This window comes from Plasmopara halstedii (genome assembly GCF_900000015.1).
Source record: "Plasmopara halstedii genome assembly, contig: Scaffold_526, whole genome shotgun sequence".
In the NCBI taxonomy this organism is placed as follows: domain Eukaryota; phylum Oomycota; class Peronosporomycetes; order Peronosporales; family Peronosporaceae; genus Plasmopara; species Plasmopara halstedii.
Window position 1 is genome coordinate 271,822 of NW_020187446.1, and position 15,526 is coordinate 287,347.

The 15,526-nt window shown below is 44.1% G+C and overlaps 5 protein-coding genes across 5 annotated transcripts; 3 read left to right on the plus strand and 2 right to left on the minus strand.

Moving 5' to 3' along the window:
* Window positions 1-4,225: 4,225 nt before the first annotated feature.
* Window positions 4,226-4,468, minus strand: PHALS_15478 (uncharacterized protein; the record flags this gene model as incomplete). The annotated part of the gene is made up of 2 exons (XM_024726650.1): window positions 4,226-4,252; window positions 4,316-4,468. 2 exons carry the CDS (start codon window positions 4,466-4,468, stop codon window positions 4,226-4,228), a joined length of 180 nt encoding a protein of 59 aa, XP_024577306.1.
* Window positions 4,469-4,633: 165 nt separating this feature from the next.
* On the plus strand, window positions 4,634-6,205 carry PHALS_11112 (uncharacterized protein; the record flags this gene model as incomplete). The annotated part of the gene is made up of 1 exon (XM_024726651.1): window positions 4,634-6,205. The coding sequence occupies one exon, from the start codon at window positions 4,634-4,636 to the stop codon at window positions 6,203-6,205; it is 1,572 nt and encodes a 523-aa protein (XP_024577307.1).
* Window positions 6,206-7,414: 1,209 nt separating this feature from the next.
* Window positions 7,415-9,372, plus strand: PHALS_11113 (uncharacterized protein; the record flags this gene model as incomplete). The annotated part of the gene is made up of 4 exons (XM_024726652.1): window positions 7,415-9,009; window positions 9,075-9,144; window positions 9,207-9,258; window positions 9,332-9,372. The coding sequence occupies 4 exons, from the start codon at window positions 7,415-7,417 to the stop codon at window positions 9,370-9,372; spliced, it is 1,758 nt and encodes a 585-aa protein (XP_024577308.1).
* A 139-nt stretch (window positions 9,373-9,511) lies between these two features.
* Window positions 9,512-12,667, minus strand: PHALS_11114 (isoleucine-trna ligase; the record flags this gene model as incomplete). The annotated part of the gene is made up of 1 exon (XM_024726653.1): window positions 9,512-12,667. The coding sequence occupies one exon, from the start codon at window positions 12,665-12,667 to the stop codon at window positions 9,512-9,514; it is 3,156 nt and encodes a 1,051-aa protein (XP_024577309.1).
* Window positions 12,668-12,743: 76 nt separating this feature from the next.
* PHALS_11115 (hypothetical protein F444_01462) lies at window positions 12,744-14,378 on the plus strand (the record flags this gene model as incomplete). The annotated part of the gene is made up of 1 exon (XM_024726654.1): window positions 12,744-14,378. One exon carries the CDS (start codon window positions 12,744-12,746, stop codon window positions 14,376-14,378), a length of 1,635 nt encoding a protein of 544 aa, XP_024577310.1.
* Window positions 14,379-15,526: the final 1,148 nt, after the last annotated feature.

The window sequence follows — 15,526 nt, forward strand, 5'->3', positions numbered from 1 at the left end:
GCCATAATTCGCGGTGTATCCGTTGAATCAGTGCTATAATATAGCAAGCCGTTAAGAGCCCGTAGCAGAGCTACATACATCCCATCACCGGCATACACGGTGCGGATCAAATCCGTCTCAGACGACATTAGTTTTAACATGAGCAAGAACATAGTCTGGTCTGCGTGACAACGCATCAGCCAATGCATTCAGCTTTCCCGATTTATACTTCACCTCGAAGTTATATTCCGCAAAGAAGGATAGCCAACCAGCCATCTCTGCGAGAGGTGGGGCGGCAGAGTCGCAGTGCGTAGTGACGCATGATCTGTATAGATCACAAACGGCTTGGAGCCGAGCAGCTGGACCCTGAGCTTGACAAGTGCACACTTCATCGCAAGTAGCTCCTTATCATAAACTGAATAGTTCTTCTCTGCAGCTTTGAGCTGTCGAGATTCGAACGCGATCACCCTATCTCGCGCCTCGGCGTCTGCTTGCAGCAGTGCACAGTCGATAGCAAAGTCCGAAGCGTCACAGACGACGCTGAAAAGACAGTCAGGGTTGGGCAGCACCAGTTTTGGTGCATGTAGGAGGCTGTCTTTGACCCCGTCAAAAGCCTTCTGATGATCGGTGTTCCAACAGTATTCCGATCCTTTTAAGGAGGTTGGATAATGGCCGGGCCATTTCTGCGTAATTTACGCTGTACTTGTGCATGTAGTTGGCGAGACCAAGCCACTTATACAAGTACTTCTGGATCTTTGGAACCGTCCAGTCTCCAATGGCCTTGACCTTAGCGGGATCCGCTCGAAGGCCACGCTTCCCAGTGAAGCACCCTAAAAAGGGAATCTCTTCCGCGCCAAAGGTGCACTTGTCTGCATTGGCATACGGTTTGTTCGTGCGCATGCACTCGATCACCGCTCTTAGAGAAGCGATGTGGTTCTCCCCATCAGTCCTCCCGTGCTCCGCACGACTATGAACGAAAATGTCGTCAAACTATGTCTGTGCATACGTCCTGCGGGGTCTGAACAACTGCGTCACAAGACGATTATATGTTGCTGGTGCATTTGACAGCCCTTGGGGCATCACCAGCCACTTCCAGGCAATGCCGCTCGGAGTGCTTACCGTTGTCAGCGGAATGTCACTCGCTCTCATGAGCAATTAGTTAAATCCATCTACCAAATCGAGTGCACTCTACTTCGTACAGTGCCAACCATGTTGTTCTGTAGAACATCCTTTCTAGGAATCGGCGTCTGTGCCGGAATGGTGGCAGCGATGAGCTTATTGTAGCATGAACGATACGCCACTTGCCGTTCGGCTTCCAAACACAAAACGTGGGTGACAAATGGGGAGACTTGCTCTCACGTACCATCCCTGCGTCGTGCTTCGCACGAAAAAGGCGTCAATGACGTTGCACTGCTCCTTGGGCAGAGGTCATTTGCGGGTTTCGCAGTATTTGGTTCCCGGAATTAGGTCGATCTCATGACACCCATCTCGGTCAGAAATTTAAACCGACGGTGGGTCTTTAGAAACAACGTCTGGAAATCTCTTCGCTAAATGATAGTACGGATTCGAGGCATTCTCCAGGATTGAAAATCCACTTTGTGCTTTCAGCACCCTCTTGGTGTCCTTGAGAATATCTTCATCCAGAAGCCACGACGAGTTGATATCCTCTTGGGGTGTCGTGGGCCTCATAGATAATACGGTATTGAAAATCCCTATCGTGAGGAACCACAATTCGTGGCGTATCCGTCGAATTGGGGCTATAATACTGTAACCCGTTATTCAACGAATATCGGTGTAATCGTGCGCGCAATCGCGCCGACTATTTCTTGTCCGAGTTTCCAGACTCCTTGCTCCCGAGAACCTGTAGCAGCACTACACACATACCATCACCCGCGTATTTCGGTTGTATAATGACCACTTCGGCTATGTCCCTGCCTATAAGGCACCGCCGAACACTTTGATGAACATCTCGTCCAGCTTAATAAGAGCATCCACCGCAGGAGTAGCCTCGTATGTGACGTCGCCGTCTTCCTCCCCGTCATACCGCTGACGACTGTGTATAGCTGTGCGCTTTCGTGTACGGTAAACACATTCTACGCCGGGTCGACACCCAGTATCTTGCAGCTAGCATACGGCGTCGCTGTCGCCTCATCAAAGAGGTTGTACGTCTCGGCGAGACCCATCGAAGATAACGCTAGCCCAGAACGCGATAATTTATTAGCCTCGATAGACCAGTGCACCCCTGCTCGTTTGGAAAACTAATGCGAGTTGCATAATTATCCACGTCATCGATTGTATTTATTCTGGCTTTGTTGTATACAATTTCTGCATTTTACAATAGTGATAGATTTCTGTTCAAGCTGCTTTAAACTAAAGCAAACGCATTAATATTTTGGACGAATGTAGTATTTGCGACTTCTTTCGCTTAAATGGATGATCTTTTCAATATAACGCTCTTTAAATCTAGGTTTCACTTGCCCTGATGGGAACGGTGTAGGTCACAAATACGGTGTGATCACACAATGGTGTGGGTTACACTAGAAGTCAGTACGTGGCCGTCCCAGAGTTATACATCCAATTAGGTTTAACTATATAGATAGGAAAACCTATAGATTTAGATATGGCGGCTTTGCCGTAAATAAAACCAAGAAATACACCTTACGTTATTTAGCGGAAGGGCTAATTCGCCACGGGTTAAGGTTGTTGTAACTCTTAGAGCTAGTGGATTGCGACCCGCTACACTCGTACTGGTTTAAATATATAACGAAGTTCACCGACTTTAACCAAGCTTCCTATAAGCAAAAGAGCTACGACAGCCCCACTGTATCCATACGATCATGTAGAACCCAACCCTTGAATTTGTACAAAATTCACTTTGTACTTCTGTGTAATTTCAATATTTTAATGGTATTGATGTCTCGGTTCGAATGAAGATGATGGGATTCCGTGAAGGCGGATCCATATTACATGCAAACTACGAACTTCACCTGAAGCAATTCAGGTAGCTGTAATATCGTATAAATTTTTGTTTAAATGAATAAATCACAAATATAAATCTATTTAAGATAGCAGAGGAAACTAAAGTCTAATTACCTCGAAGTATCTAGGCTCTGTTATTGAGTTAAGTGGTAAAAATCAAACTCTGGTCGTTGTATGCGCGGACTCTTTGAGTCAAGGCTTCTTCGAGGCCAGATTCGATGACTTTATTCTTACTTAGCTTATGTGAGTCAAGACCTGATGATTTAATCAAACTCTGCTTTGTTCTGTGCCGCAAATAAAGGCAACGAAGTCTGTGAGAATAAGCAACTGACCAAGCGTTGAGAACTTTATGTTTTCTGGACAAAAATATTAGTGCATCAAAAGAACGTGCGTGCTCCACTGGGTAATCACACGTGATGTCTAACTTTATTTAACAAATGAGGGTAGATAGCTCACTAAGTGTCTGTCAGCGCTGCCAGCATATATCATTCTGGGATTGAGCCTTTCTACTCAATCCTCCCTCGGGATCTTGGTGCGCTGAAAATCCTATTTTAGAATGCGATCGTTTTGTTTAAACGCTAGCGTTGCCATGATCACGTAGGCTCGTCTCTGCAACGAGGTTGCCAAGCTCTAACAAAAGAAGCTTTGACTCTCAGAGTCTACAAGAATCAGAATCGAGAGCCTTAAAGAGACACCCACATTTTTAGTTCGCTCCACTATTTCAAGATTTTATTTGGACTAAATGTAAAATATAAATATTTCATTATTTCCATTATCTTGACCAAGCCCCCCCCTTCGTCTGTCTTTCTCATCTGACGTGCCCACTGTATCTAGGAACTCAGCTTTTCTCATTTTCGTTAAGAACAATATTTGGTAAGTAAAAATATTTACAATCATACTAAGCTTAATGTGAATTTCGTACAAACTGTCTCAAAGAATCGTGTCGACTGTGATCCAATTGATTATTGATTATTTCAAGGATTTGAAGGGAGCTTTTGAATATCGAGAAAGAGCTTTGAATTTTATACAGTTCCTCGATCGTTATAAATCAGTAAAATAATTTCTCAATAATTTAGATTAGAAGAAAAAGTGTCCCCATAATATCGATAAATTGAGCTGCAGGTTGACTAAATTGGCAAAAAAAAAAATTCCCAACAGTCTCATTGTTTCTCAGGCGCTGACGCGTAAGCGGAAGGATACGCCATCGAAGTGCGTGCATTGTATGAGGTCCTTCGACATTTTCACCGATTTATCAGAGACGCTAGGATTATTTAAATTGGCTGGATGGTGAGACCTAAATATATAAATAATAAAAGGTCAATTTTGTTTAATATATATTTTACACGCAACATATTACCTCGATGATCGCATGTAAAGTTATATTACTTGCTTTCCTGCTTTGACAAGTTGCATGATGTGTGGTGAAGTCTGTGTCGTAGATCTTGGCCGGTGTGTGATAGCATTCTGGATCTGTTATGTGGCCATGATCAAAATCATAGTCCATCGACATAATAATGATGTGCAATTAGCTGTCCAAAATAAAGTAGGTATATATTCCATCTGGCTGACGTGTGAAATGCGATAACTATCCGGATGGGGTAGCAAAAACGCTCATTCTTTCTTCTCTTACGAGATAATGATGCTGCGATGCAGTAAAAAAGTGTTGATAATAGTGATGACTTTGCTTACGATCGCGAGTGCTGTGGATCTTAGCGGCCCCGATGCCCAGCAGTGGACTCAACCCGAAAGTGTTCGATGGCCAGCGTTGCATTTTCACATCAATGTTAAGCAAGACGCCATGAGAGTTTACGGGCTTAGCAATTTTGACATGTACGCTAAAGCTATTGTTTTGGATAAAAATGTGCTTTACGATGTCTACGCCGCTATCACCGATGTCAACAATGACATTGTACTCAACTATACACTAGTCAATGGTGTTGCGTACTTTGCAACCACATCTATTGTATCTTTCAGTGCATCAAAGACCTCCAGACTATCAAAAGTGTGCTTTGATTCCGAGCTGAGCAAACTACCCGACGTTAATTTGATCGTAGCTGCTGTGAATGACGTAAAGCCCGCAAACATCAGTACTTGCACCACCGGTCCTTCATTCACGACAACGATGAAAGGAATTGATTACTCAGTGTGTGTTTCAACGACTGGTTTTACATTTCAGGGAAGTGAGCTGGACGTTTCAGTCGAGTATATGGAGAACCCTATCAATATTCAGCTACCAACTATGAATTCTTCAGCGAAGAAGTGCTTATCTTCGGCTTCATCTACGCCCATTACTGTACTTGGACACGCACTACTCACTACAGAATTGCTTTCTTCGGACAACACGAGAAGACTCTCGGCGGAAACACACATGAGTTTTATTTCGAAAAGACTGCCGGAATGTTCGTGCAAGTCGACGCCCCGCCCTTGCATTTTCGTTCATGGTCAAGGAAGTCGTGTAGAAATGCCTGAAAACCTAGACTCATTTCCGCATTATTGGGGAGACTTGACAGGACATGCGCCGTGCTGCTCATCCATCAAGTATGCAAGATTGCAAACCTACATTAACGCCTGGACAGACGCTTCATTGCAACAACGAGTCTGTGCACGTGTTCTAGCGGTAAGCAATACCAGCACCGAAAATCTAATTGCAGACACCATCGTAGTGACGCATTCTATGGGCAATCTTATGTTCGCGGGTGCTCTTGCCAATAAACGATGTAAGCTCGACTCTAGCTCCACCTGGGTGGGGATGTCAGGGCCGATGAAAGGCAGCATGGCCTCGGATTATGTCCAAGATACCTGCGCTGGCAATACGAGTGCGTTAATCAAAAATTTAGCAGAAGTTTTGTATGGATGTCCTCCACCAGGAGCTCTATTGTCATTGGCGTACGAAGGCGGAAAATATTGCTCAAAGGAGCTTAGCAGCGCATACAAAGCAGCGCAGAAAGTGTATCGGGAGCAGGTGTATGCACTTAGTTGTGGTAAAAGTTATTCCGGTTTGTGGTCAAGGTACCAATCGCGATTTTGGATGCTTGCCAACTTGATACCACACAAATCCAAGCAAAATGATGGTTTAGTGGAGTTTCAAAGTTGTGCTGCCGGATTACCAGAATCCAAGTTTGGCAATTCATATCTTGACCGCTTTTATGGGAACACTCTCAATCACCTAGATATGCAATTTAAAAGTGGCGACTCTCCACTATATACGTCAAAAATGCCGCTGAAGTGGTTTGAGTGTTTGTTGTGACTCAAAGCGAAGACGCTTAAATATAATCAATTTTTTTTTGATTTTTTATCGTGGATTCGAGCAGCTAAAAATTGCTTTGTTCGAATGGATGCTTAAGTACTTGCTGAGATAGTGGATTTCACCGCTCCGTATACGTGATCATTGTATTTTGTTTATGTTTGTGATTGCTATAGCTACTCTTTTTGTAATGTGATGCATTGCTGTCCTTTATAGTTGTTTAAAATGTCAATGCGTACTTTTGCAAGTATTAAGTAAATCTAATCGCCGCTAAAGACACAGTGTATCTGCTAGACGTTTCACTTGATCTATCAGTCGGCAATCATGGCCATGGATCTAGACATCACAATCTTTTTATTGAGTCAGATGTGTCACCATGACGACTTCAGTTTCTAAGCGATACATCGAATGCAGTAAATACCATCACATATCAATGGTCAACATTAAAACTGCACTCCAACCATAGTAAAAATTAATGGTCTCCGAGGAATTGCGACATCAGTTGTATCATCCGACACTGGTGATGCAGTTTGTAAGTACTTTTTATCTTATCGATAAGTAATCCGGAAAGCTTTTAGATTTTTCGTCAAGTCCTTCAACTGCATCTCTCGGATTTTTCGCTGAGTGAGTCAGAAGCCTTTGAATTTACGCTGCAAAATGGCAATATGGAGATCACGAATATATTGTTAATAAAATTGTGAAGGCTGTTTGTGACCTCTAGACATTATTAGTTGGCTCTTCCAACACATAAATTTGATGACTGCTTATAACTTTGATTTTTGTTAGCCGATCCGCAATCTTTGCATCTTTATTCAAACGATCATCAGATGGATAGCAGCGATATAATTAAAGTGATATCTCTTATCAGATTTCTCTACCTGGATTGTACCTCCGTGTTCCCGCCAGCTGCCTTATCAGTAGATATGAAACATGTAATACGTCAAAGATCTGCAGAGGAATACCGCACTTGCAATATGAGTTAACACGAGTTGGTGGTCATGTTTACTTTTTGTGATTTTTCGCACTCATATTCTGTACAAATTGATATCCAAATTGTTTATTTTATTCAGCAGGGAAGGCAATCTTATGAATAAGTTTTCAAAATGATTATTGTACAATGTGACGAAAAGACCTTGCATTTAGATAAATTCTGGATGTAATTCGTGTCGTAAAACATGCTGGAAGCGAGTCCGTTAGTTAATTTTTCTCAAGATGAGCATATGGAACTACCGCGCAATGCCTCTGTCTTTGTCGGGCGTTGTTACGGCGCTCATGGTGCTCGCTACATTATCACAAGCTATCGTACAAAATGACTACTTTCAACAACATCGAATTCTTGGCAATAGTGCAAATTGGCCATCACTGCTCTTTGAATTTCATGTCAAGCGTAGCGACATGGGAATTTATGGACAAACAAATTTCTCTGTTATCGCCAATCCAGTCATTATGGATGAGGAAACTCGTGTTCTTTACGACGTTTTTGCTACGTTTCGTACCAATAAATTACATTACAATTACACACAAGTGAATGGCGCTATGTATCTTACAACGACAAAAGTAAACTCCAAGACAACATCGACGCAATGTTTACAATCTGAATTTAACGATTTCCCACCAATTAACGCAATCATTGCGGCCATAAATATCGCTAAACCTCTATCGATTAACTTCTCAAGGTGCAGCAATGGCAGGTTGTTTAAAGTGACGGTTGATTCTATTCATTTTGCTTTATGTGTGTCAAACAATCACGGTTTCATAATGTATGGACATGATTTAGACATTCTCGTTACTTTTCAAGAGAATCAAGTGAATATTGTGACCCCAACAAGTGATCATGATTGTGACACTGAAGTTATGCCAAGCTTGATCTCGTTCATTGGTCGACTTCTCCTCACAGGAACGCTACTACCTCCTCAAGAGATGCGAGATTTGAAAGACACATTATCTTTCTCATTACTCGACAGTGACAATGAGTCGTGTACTTGTAAGTCGACACCTCGTCCATGTATCTTTGTGCATGGCCTCGGAGTGAAGTTTGAAGCTCCAGGTCTTCTGGACTCGATGAAATACTGGGGAAATTCTATCGCACATCACGCACCATGTTGTACTTCGATCAAGTATGCACATTTAAATACCGTGAACTATACGTGGACTAACGCGACACAGCAGCAAAAAGTGTGCGACCGCGCTCTCGCAGTGAGCAATAGTAGCACTGATTTCACAATCAAAGATACTATCGTTGTCACGCACTCCATGGGAAGCCTAATTTTTGCTGGCGCTATTGCACACAAAAGATGTGAGTTAGATCCAAGCTCAACGTGGGTGAGTACAGCTGCACCTATGATGGGAAGCATGGCCTCCGACTTTGCTCAAAAAGTTTGCACTGAGGATACGGGTTTATTAACGGAAAAACTTGCCGATTACAATGATCAATGTCCAGTAAATGAAGCGATAAAGTCGTTGGCGTACCAAAATGGGTCTTACAGCACGGAAAAGCTCAATGCAGAATACGCGGCTGCGCAGGAGGTCTATCGATCAAATGTGTTTGCAGTCATGTGCAGCGAGAGTTACTCTGGAATAATGTCATCATATCAAGCAAAGTTTTGGGTTCTTGGCGAGCTCGTTCCGCATAAAACAAGCAAAAATGATGGTACAGTAGAATTTCATAGCTGTGCGAAAGGCTTAAACGTGTCAGACTTTCGTGACACGTACAAAAGCCGATTTTATCGTACAGAGTTAAATCACTATGACATGCAATTTCATAGTGAAGATGCCTTTTGGAATCAGGCAAAGATGCCTTTAAAGTGGTTCGAGTGTCTATTATAGCGATAGTTCTGCACAGAAATTTTTTCGAGCTAAGAGCTACGATAAGTGATGACGAATTGATGTCCGTCTCACTCGAGAGGAGCCATGACTGTTTGCCGTGGATTGTTCCGTCTCGAGTAAAGTACTTTCAATGATTAATAGAGTTTATTGTTTTGGTCAAGTGTGCGTGGTTTATCAGACGTCATGTACCTTTGAGTCGATAGGATGGAAGCTTGCAATGAATGACAGAAGTACGCAGACTATCAAATTTTGTGGTAGTTGCTGATGCATGACATTAGTGCCGTGTGATGCTTAAACGAATAGAATGTTTTGATGTCGTCACAGCCGCTTCGAAGAATTGGTAACGCGTACGCGATTTATATCACATCATTGCATGCTTGTAATCTAATGCTAAATTCTTCACTCTTATCGTGTATGATCATAGCCAACGCATGAATGTTTTTTGCGAACTAGGCTCTATTAAGATATATATATACATGCATTCTACTCGATCAACTCTTTCATCAGCTCCGTGACGCTACGTCGATCAGTGGCCTGAGCACAACGAAAGCACAATTGCGTCTCACCAACATCCACTTCCAGCGCGTATTTCCAGCATCGTGGACACTTGTGACCTCTAGCGGGAGTTACTACAAATTCGACATCCATGGGAGGGTCAGTTGGGCCCATATCCAATCGACACTTCGCCTTAAATTGCTCTGTGTTTTCAATTGCCACCTCAGAAGTCACTATGTCCACACCAGAGCACAAAAATACATCTGCGAGCTCCGACGAGCTCCTTATTAATGACGATAGGAGCTCAGTAACCCGGGAATCGGACTGTGGATCCACCACGTAAACGTTACACTCGAGCTGACTACCGACGCGACCTGATTGACGCATTTGCTCCACCACTCGATTCACCTCAAAGCGAAGCTGACGAATCGCAGTCCAGTCACGAGCCAAGCCGTCGTTCTTCCACTCGGTAGCGCTGGGCATCCATCCATGCTCAAGAAAGATACTACCACATACGTTTTCGAGCGGAATGTCGCCGTGGAGCTGTGACTGCCAATAAAGTCGAATGTCTTCCGCCGTATGCGGTGCAACAGGAGCTAGCGCTCGAGTCAACGCTTGCAGTGACAGCCAGAGTATTGTCTGGGCGGAACGGCGAGTTTTTGCGTCGGCTGCATCGCAGTATAATCGGTCCTTTGTGGCTTCCATGTAAAATGCCGAGAGATCGGTGGATATAAAGTGTGAAAGAGCGTGTTGAGCTCGGTTAAAAGCATAGGAGTCGTACGCTACCGTCACCGATGCTGCTAATGAATTGAGCTCGTGAAGCATATAGCGATCTAGAGATAAGTCCATTTTGTCATAGGAAATAGCGTGCTGCGACGGATCAAAGTCATACAGATTCCCGAGTAAGAAACGCGCCGTGTTGCGCACTTTGCGTAAAGCATCACTGGCCTTGCTTACAACACCTGGACCAATGCTAACGTCACTTGTATAATCGGTCGTTGCAACCCAAAAACGAAGGACATCAGCGCCATATGCCGGCACCTTTATCTGTTTGACGTTCACAATCTGTTCCGATTTGTTTTGGATTTTTTTTGACTTGTTCCTTTTGCCCTTGTCAGCTACAGGTACCGACATCTCGCAACCATTGATGAAGTCGTTCGGGACAATTGTATTACCAAGAGATTTTGACATTTTACTGCCTCTTTCATCCAGTGTAAAACCGTGAGTAATGACAGTCTTGTAAGGTGCCGTGTCTTGCATAGCAAGCGATGTAAGTAGCGACGACTGGAACCACCCGCGGTGTTGGTCCGAGCCTTCAAGATACACATCAGCGCGAATTTGCTCGTGTTTCTCTGGTCTGAGAATGTTTGTCAGTACAGCGTGCCAGCTAGTACCACTATCAAACCACACATCCAGCGTATCTGTGCCCTTCTCATACCTGTCCGCTTGATGTTGCAATGAAGGAGGTAGCAATTCGTGTACCGATAAATCCCACCAGCAGTCCGCTCCTTCCCGTTCGACGACGCCACTAACATCTTTAACACGGTAGGTCTTCACAATACTTTGTAAATGTTCAATGCTCTCTGTAGTAATCATCGGTTCGCCCGTGACTTTATCATAAAATACTGGAATCGGCAGACCCCACGCTCGCTGACGAGAAATACACCATTCGTTGCGACTCGACAGTGTTGCTTCTAGACGGCGACGCGCACTGGACGGCACCATCTTTACAGAATCTATTAATACATGTGTTCCACGCGCATGAAGCGCATCAAGACGAGCGAACCACTGAGCTGTTGCACGCAAAATCACTGGTTTCTTTGTGCGCCAATCGTATGGATATCGATGGTGGTGGTTATTTATTGCAAGCAGGTTGCCAGTTTTTTTCAAAAGCTCAATAACGGCATTGTTACCCTCATCAAGGACGCACAGACCCTCAAGATCCTGTCCAGCTTCAGCTGTAAAGCAACCAGCAGCATCCACAGGACAAAGTATGTTTGGATGCTCACCATCTTTCGAGTGATGCGCCATCCAGACGCGATAATCATCTTGACCGTGTCCCGGAGCTGTATGTACAATGCCAGTACCAGCATCCGTTGTCACGTGTTCACCCAAAAGCACAACCGCTTGACGGTATGTCAGCGGATGTGTAAATAGTACGCCTGCAAGATCAGCTCCATTCAAAGTCTCAAGCACATTAAGTTCCACTTGTTCATGCACGTCACTTTTTATCATCAGGGCAAAACTTTGTAGCAGTTCGCTTGCTATCAAATAACATGCATCCGAGTTTACGTGGCAAGGTCGTACAATCACGTACTTTAGATCCGCATTGACACACAGTGCCTGATTAGACGGAATGGTCCAGGGTGTTGTTGTCCACACCACAGCCGAGAGTGTGTCTTGATACTTGCTCAGCACTTTTGCCGTCTCTTCGTCTGTATTTTTTCCAATTGATGCAAAGGGAAACTGAATGTAAGCCGCTTTAGATACATGATCGTCCTGGTATTCAAGCTCAGCTTCCGCCAATGCCGTTCGAGAGCTTGGAGACCAGTAAACAGGCTTAAAGCCACGAAAAATGAGTTTATCGACCACCATTTTCTTCAGCACATCATACTGCTTGGCCTCGTAGCTAGGATTCATGGTCAAGTATATGCTGTCTGGATCACCAGACCAATCAGCAAGCACACCCCAGCGTTCAAAGTCCTTTTGCTGCTCCTGCACAGCTTGACGAGCAAGTTGACGGGACAATGCACGTATTTGTACAGGTGTAAGATCATTGGCCTCAAGCTGCAAAAGTGTCAATGCTTTGTGCTCAATTGGCAAGCCGTGGCAGTCCCAACCAGGTACATACACCACACGTCGACCACGTAGTACTTGATACCGATTAATAATATCCTTTAATGTTTTATTTAAGAAATGACCCATGTGTAGACTGCCATTGGCAAACGGAGGACCGTCGTGCAAAACAAATAGCGGTCGGGTCGAATCTGCCGCTTGTTCTCTGTAGGCTGCAGTCACACAACGTGCATGCAGCTGTGGCTCACGAACAGCTGCATTAGCTCGCATTGGAAAGCGTGTAGTTGGAAGATTTAAGGTCAGACGCATGGCCGTCGCCAGCGCTTTGGAGTCCTTACCTCCAGGCATTGCGGATCGGAACTTAAAAGTTACTTCAATTGACACTTGTAACAAGCGAACTTAATAGAATATCTCAAATTTTAAAATGATGGCCGAAGATGCTGTAGCACAGCTCTTACGCGTACATTTGGGACTAGTAAACAGTACAGATTTGCCTGATGATGCAGTGCGTGATTTTCGTGACCTTTATCGTCTCCCATTACGTTCATTCGATGATAAGTGTGCGCTTATGAACGCTGCTGAGGCCACAGGGTGCTCGGCTGTGATTCTAGACGTGCTACTTTTTGTGTCCGAGACAATGACGCCAGTTTTGTTCCGTAAACAATTAGCAGCGCTGCCTTTATCACTTGGACAATGGGTTCACTATTTAGTCGAGCAGTGTATGGTCACACACGAGACAGTTTCGTTAAGTGCATTACGTGGACTTTTGGAACTTTATGCAGCAACACAAAGATACCGTGAACTTGCAGCCATGCTACTCTCTTTAGTCTTTCATGATCGAGAGCTCATTCGATCACTTCGAGTGACAGACGATGTCCTTGATATTGCCAAATTCTATCGTCATCGACTTCCCGTGTGGATTCTTGACTTAGTTCACGAGTACGTGACGCTCTCGAAGCTACAAATTCAAACAGAGAACGAAGATGCAAATATTGCACCCGAAATTTGTACGATGGCAGCAAAATTGGACAAACGAGCACGAGGAGTCGGTAATTTACAAGCCAATTGGAGGATGCGGTACGTCCAATTACGTGAGAGAGAAATAGTCTATTTCAAACACGAAATGGGCAAACATGACAAATCAAAGAACCCGTTTCACGACAAAAGCGGCAAAAGTAACCAAAAAGGCAAACTTGCACTTGCAAAAGGGATGCGAATTGAACCTCTCGATTACCGTGGTAAATTTTCCCTACGCCCTTTTTGTGTCAAAATCTCTGACGCTGCTGGAAACGAAGAGCTGATTCTAGATGCGTTTTCACCTGAAATGCAGCGACAATGGATAGCTGCGATTACTGCCAACGTTAAGCGTCTAGCACTTGACCCACAATGGCTTGCATTTCCTCGCAAGTGTGTGCATCGCATGACAGTCAGTGAATTTTTACGGTACTCAATGCTCTATCATGGAGATGCCGCAAAGTCACATACCCGCCACAGTTTGTGTCAACCCGAATTACTTCGGCAACAATTTCAAATTGAGTCAAAACGATTTCTTTTTTTGGCTCTTGTCACATGTGCACTTGTACGTGATTGGCAGAAAATGGAGGCACTTGTGCAGCCTCGAAGTGCTAAATCGACCATCACTTCGCTTTTCGCAAGTGGCAATAGTGCCAATAGTGGCAATAGTGGCAAAGTGGCAACTGTAACATCGTCACCTTGGAGTTCAACTCCAGCTCCAGCCCCATCACGATACTCGACTTGGTCCAATAATACCAACAATAGTCAAATGACTCCCCCTTCAACCGCTACTGTCCCCTCATTTAGCAACTCAGAAGCTCACGAAATGGTAGATGCAAGTGCTATTGGTTATGGAGCAATTCTCGATATTGCTGAGCACCAAGAAGCACCACCAAAGCTGTTAATGTTGCTTGAATCGTTGCATCAAAAGCAAGGCTCAAATGGCTGGACTTGTCGTCGAGATGTAGACGCTACCGATGCTGCATCAATGAAAATCATCATTGCAATTCCAGAAAGTGTACGTGTCGACACAAGCTGGGAGTGATGGCAGGCAATAAGCGTCGATGTTTGGTTTATAATTACTTTCAATTTATTTTTATATGCTGGAGTTGATAGTTTGACGAATGTTGCACTACTCATTTTCGACAACTTATTGTTTGAATATGTAATAATTTTATACTAAAAACTATACAAATTTAGCGCATTTTTGATTAAATTTTGGAGTACATAGCTCATAAAAATTAAAAAAAAAATATTTGTTTAATTATTTAGAATCTTTCTTATTGGCAGATACAACTAAATCACTGAGTGCTTGCTTATTGCCACGCATGCCATAACGATGAGAACCGCGAGGCCATTCTCTACTGGCCAGGTTGCACGAAAAATTCCAGAAATAAGTAATTTTTCCTCAACTCCGTCGTTCCCCAAATCATTCTTATCCTGCATGTAATTTTAAGCCTCCACCCACTGCACGCAACTTCTGAGGATGGTTGTTGTAGAACGTCTTCAGAATCGATAATATCGCTAGGTGCATCTTCTGAAGCGCTAGAAACTCACTTAGAGAGTCGCTACCAATACAATTGGGTATATATCGTCAGAAGAACCATCATCTCCATGATTGTTTCAGCGTGTTCAATGCTTCGGCGGTCATTAGATCGACCACGCAAGCGTTTCCGGGTCTTTAAAAAAGTGTACACTGAACCCTCTTTCACGATCTTCTTTCTTACTGCACTCCTGACATTGCTTTATTTTTCTACGGATACTCTTTTCCAAGTATGGGATGACGAGGAGGATGAAGTGCGCCAACGGTACGACGTGAGTCCTGTTTAAACATTGCGGACACCGTGTCCGTTCCCCGACCTCTCGGTTTCAGGGGGAAGTGGTAGTATTACCAATTGCCTCGACGAGGCACAGAAGCAGAAAGTGGAGGATGCTCACAGGGCGGCTCTCCTGCGCTTGTATCCACGTTCGGTCTTAGACCCTCGGCTATTTGCTGCAAGCAGACGCCGATGGACGAGGTCGGGTGATCGAGTTCGAATCGCGCCAGCTTTTGACTGTGGAGAGGAATTACTCAATCCATGTCAAGAAATTACTTGCGATGAAGTATGCACTGGCCAAGTTCAGGGTGCTCCTCCTGGGCCAAATCGTTCGTGATCTACACAGATCATGGGTCACTACTCACTGCGACTCAGT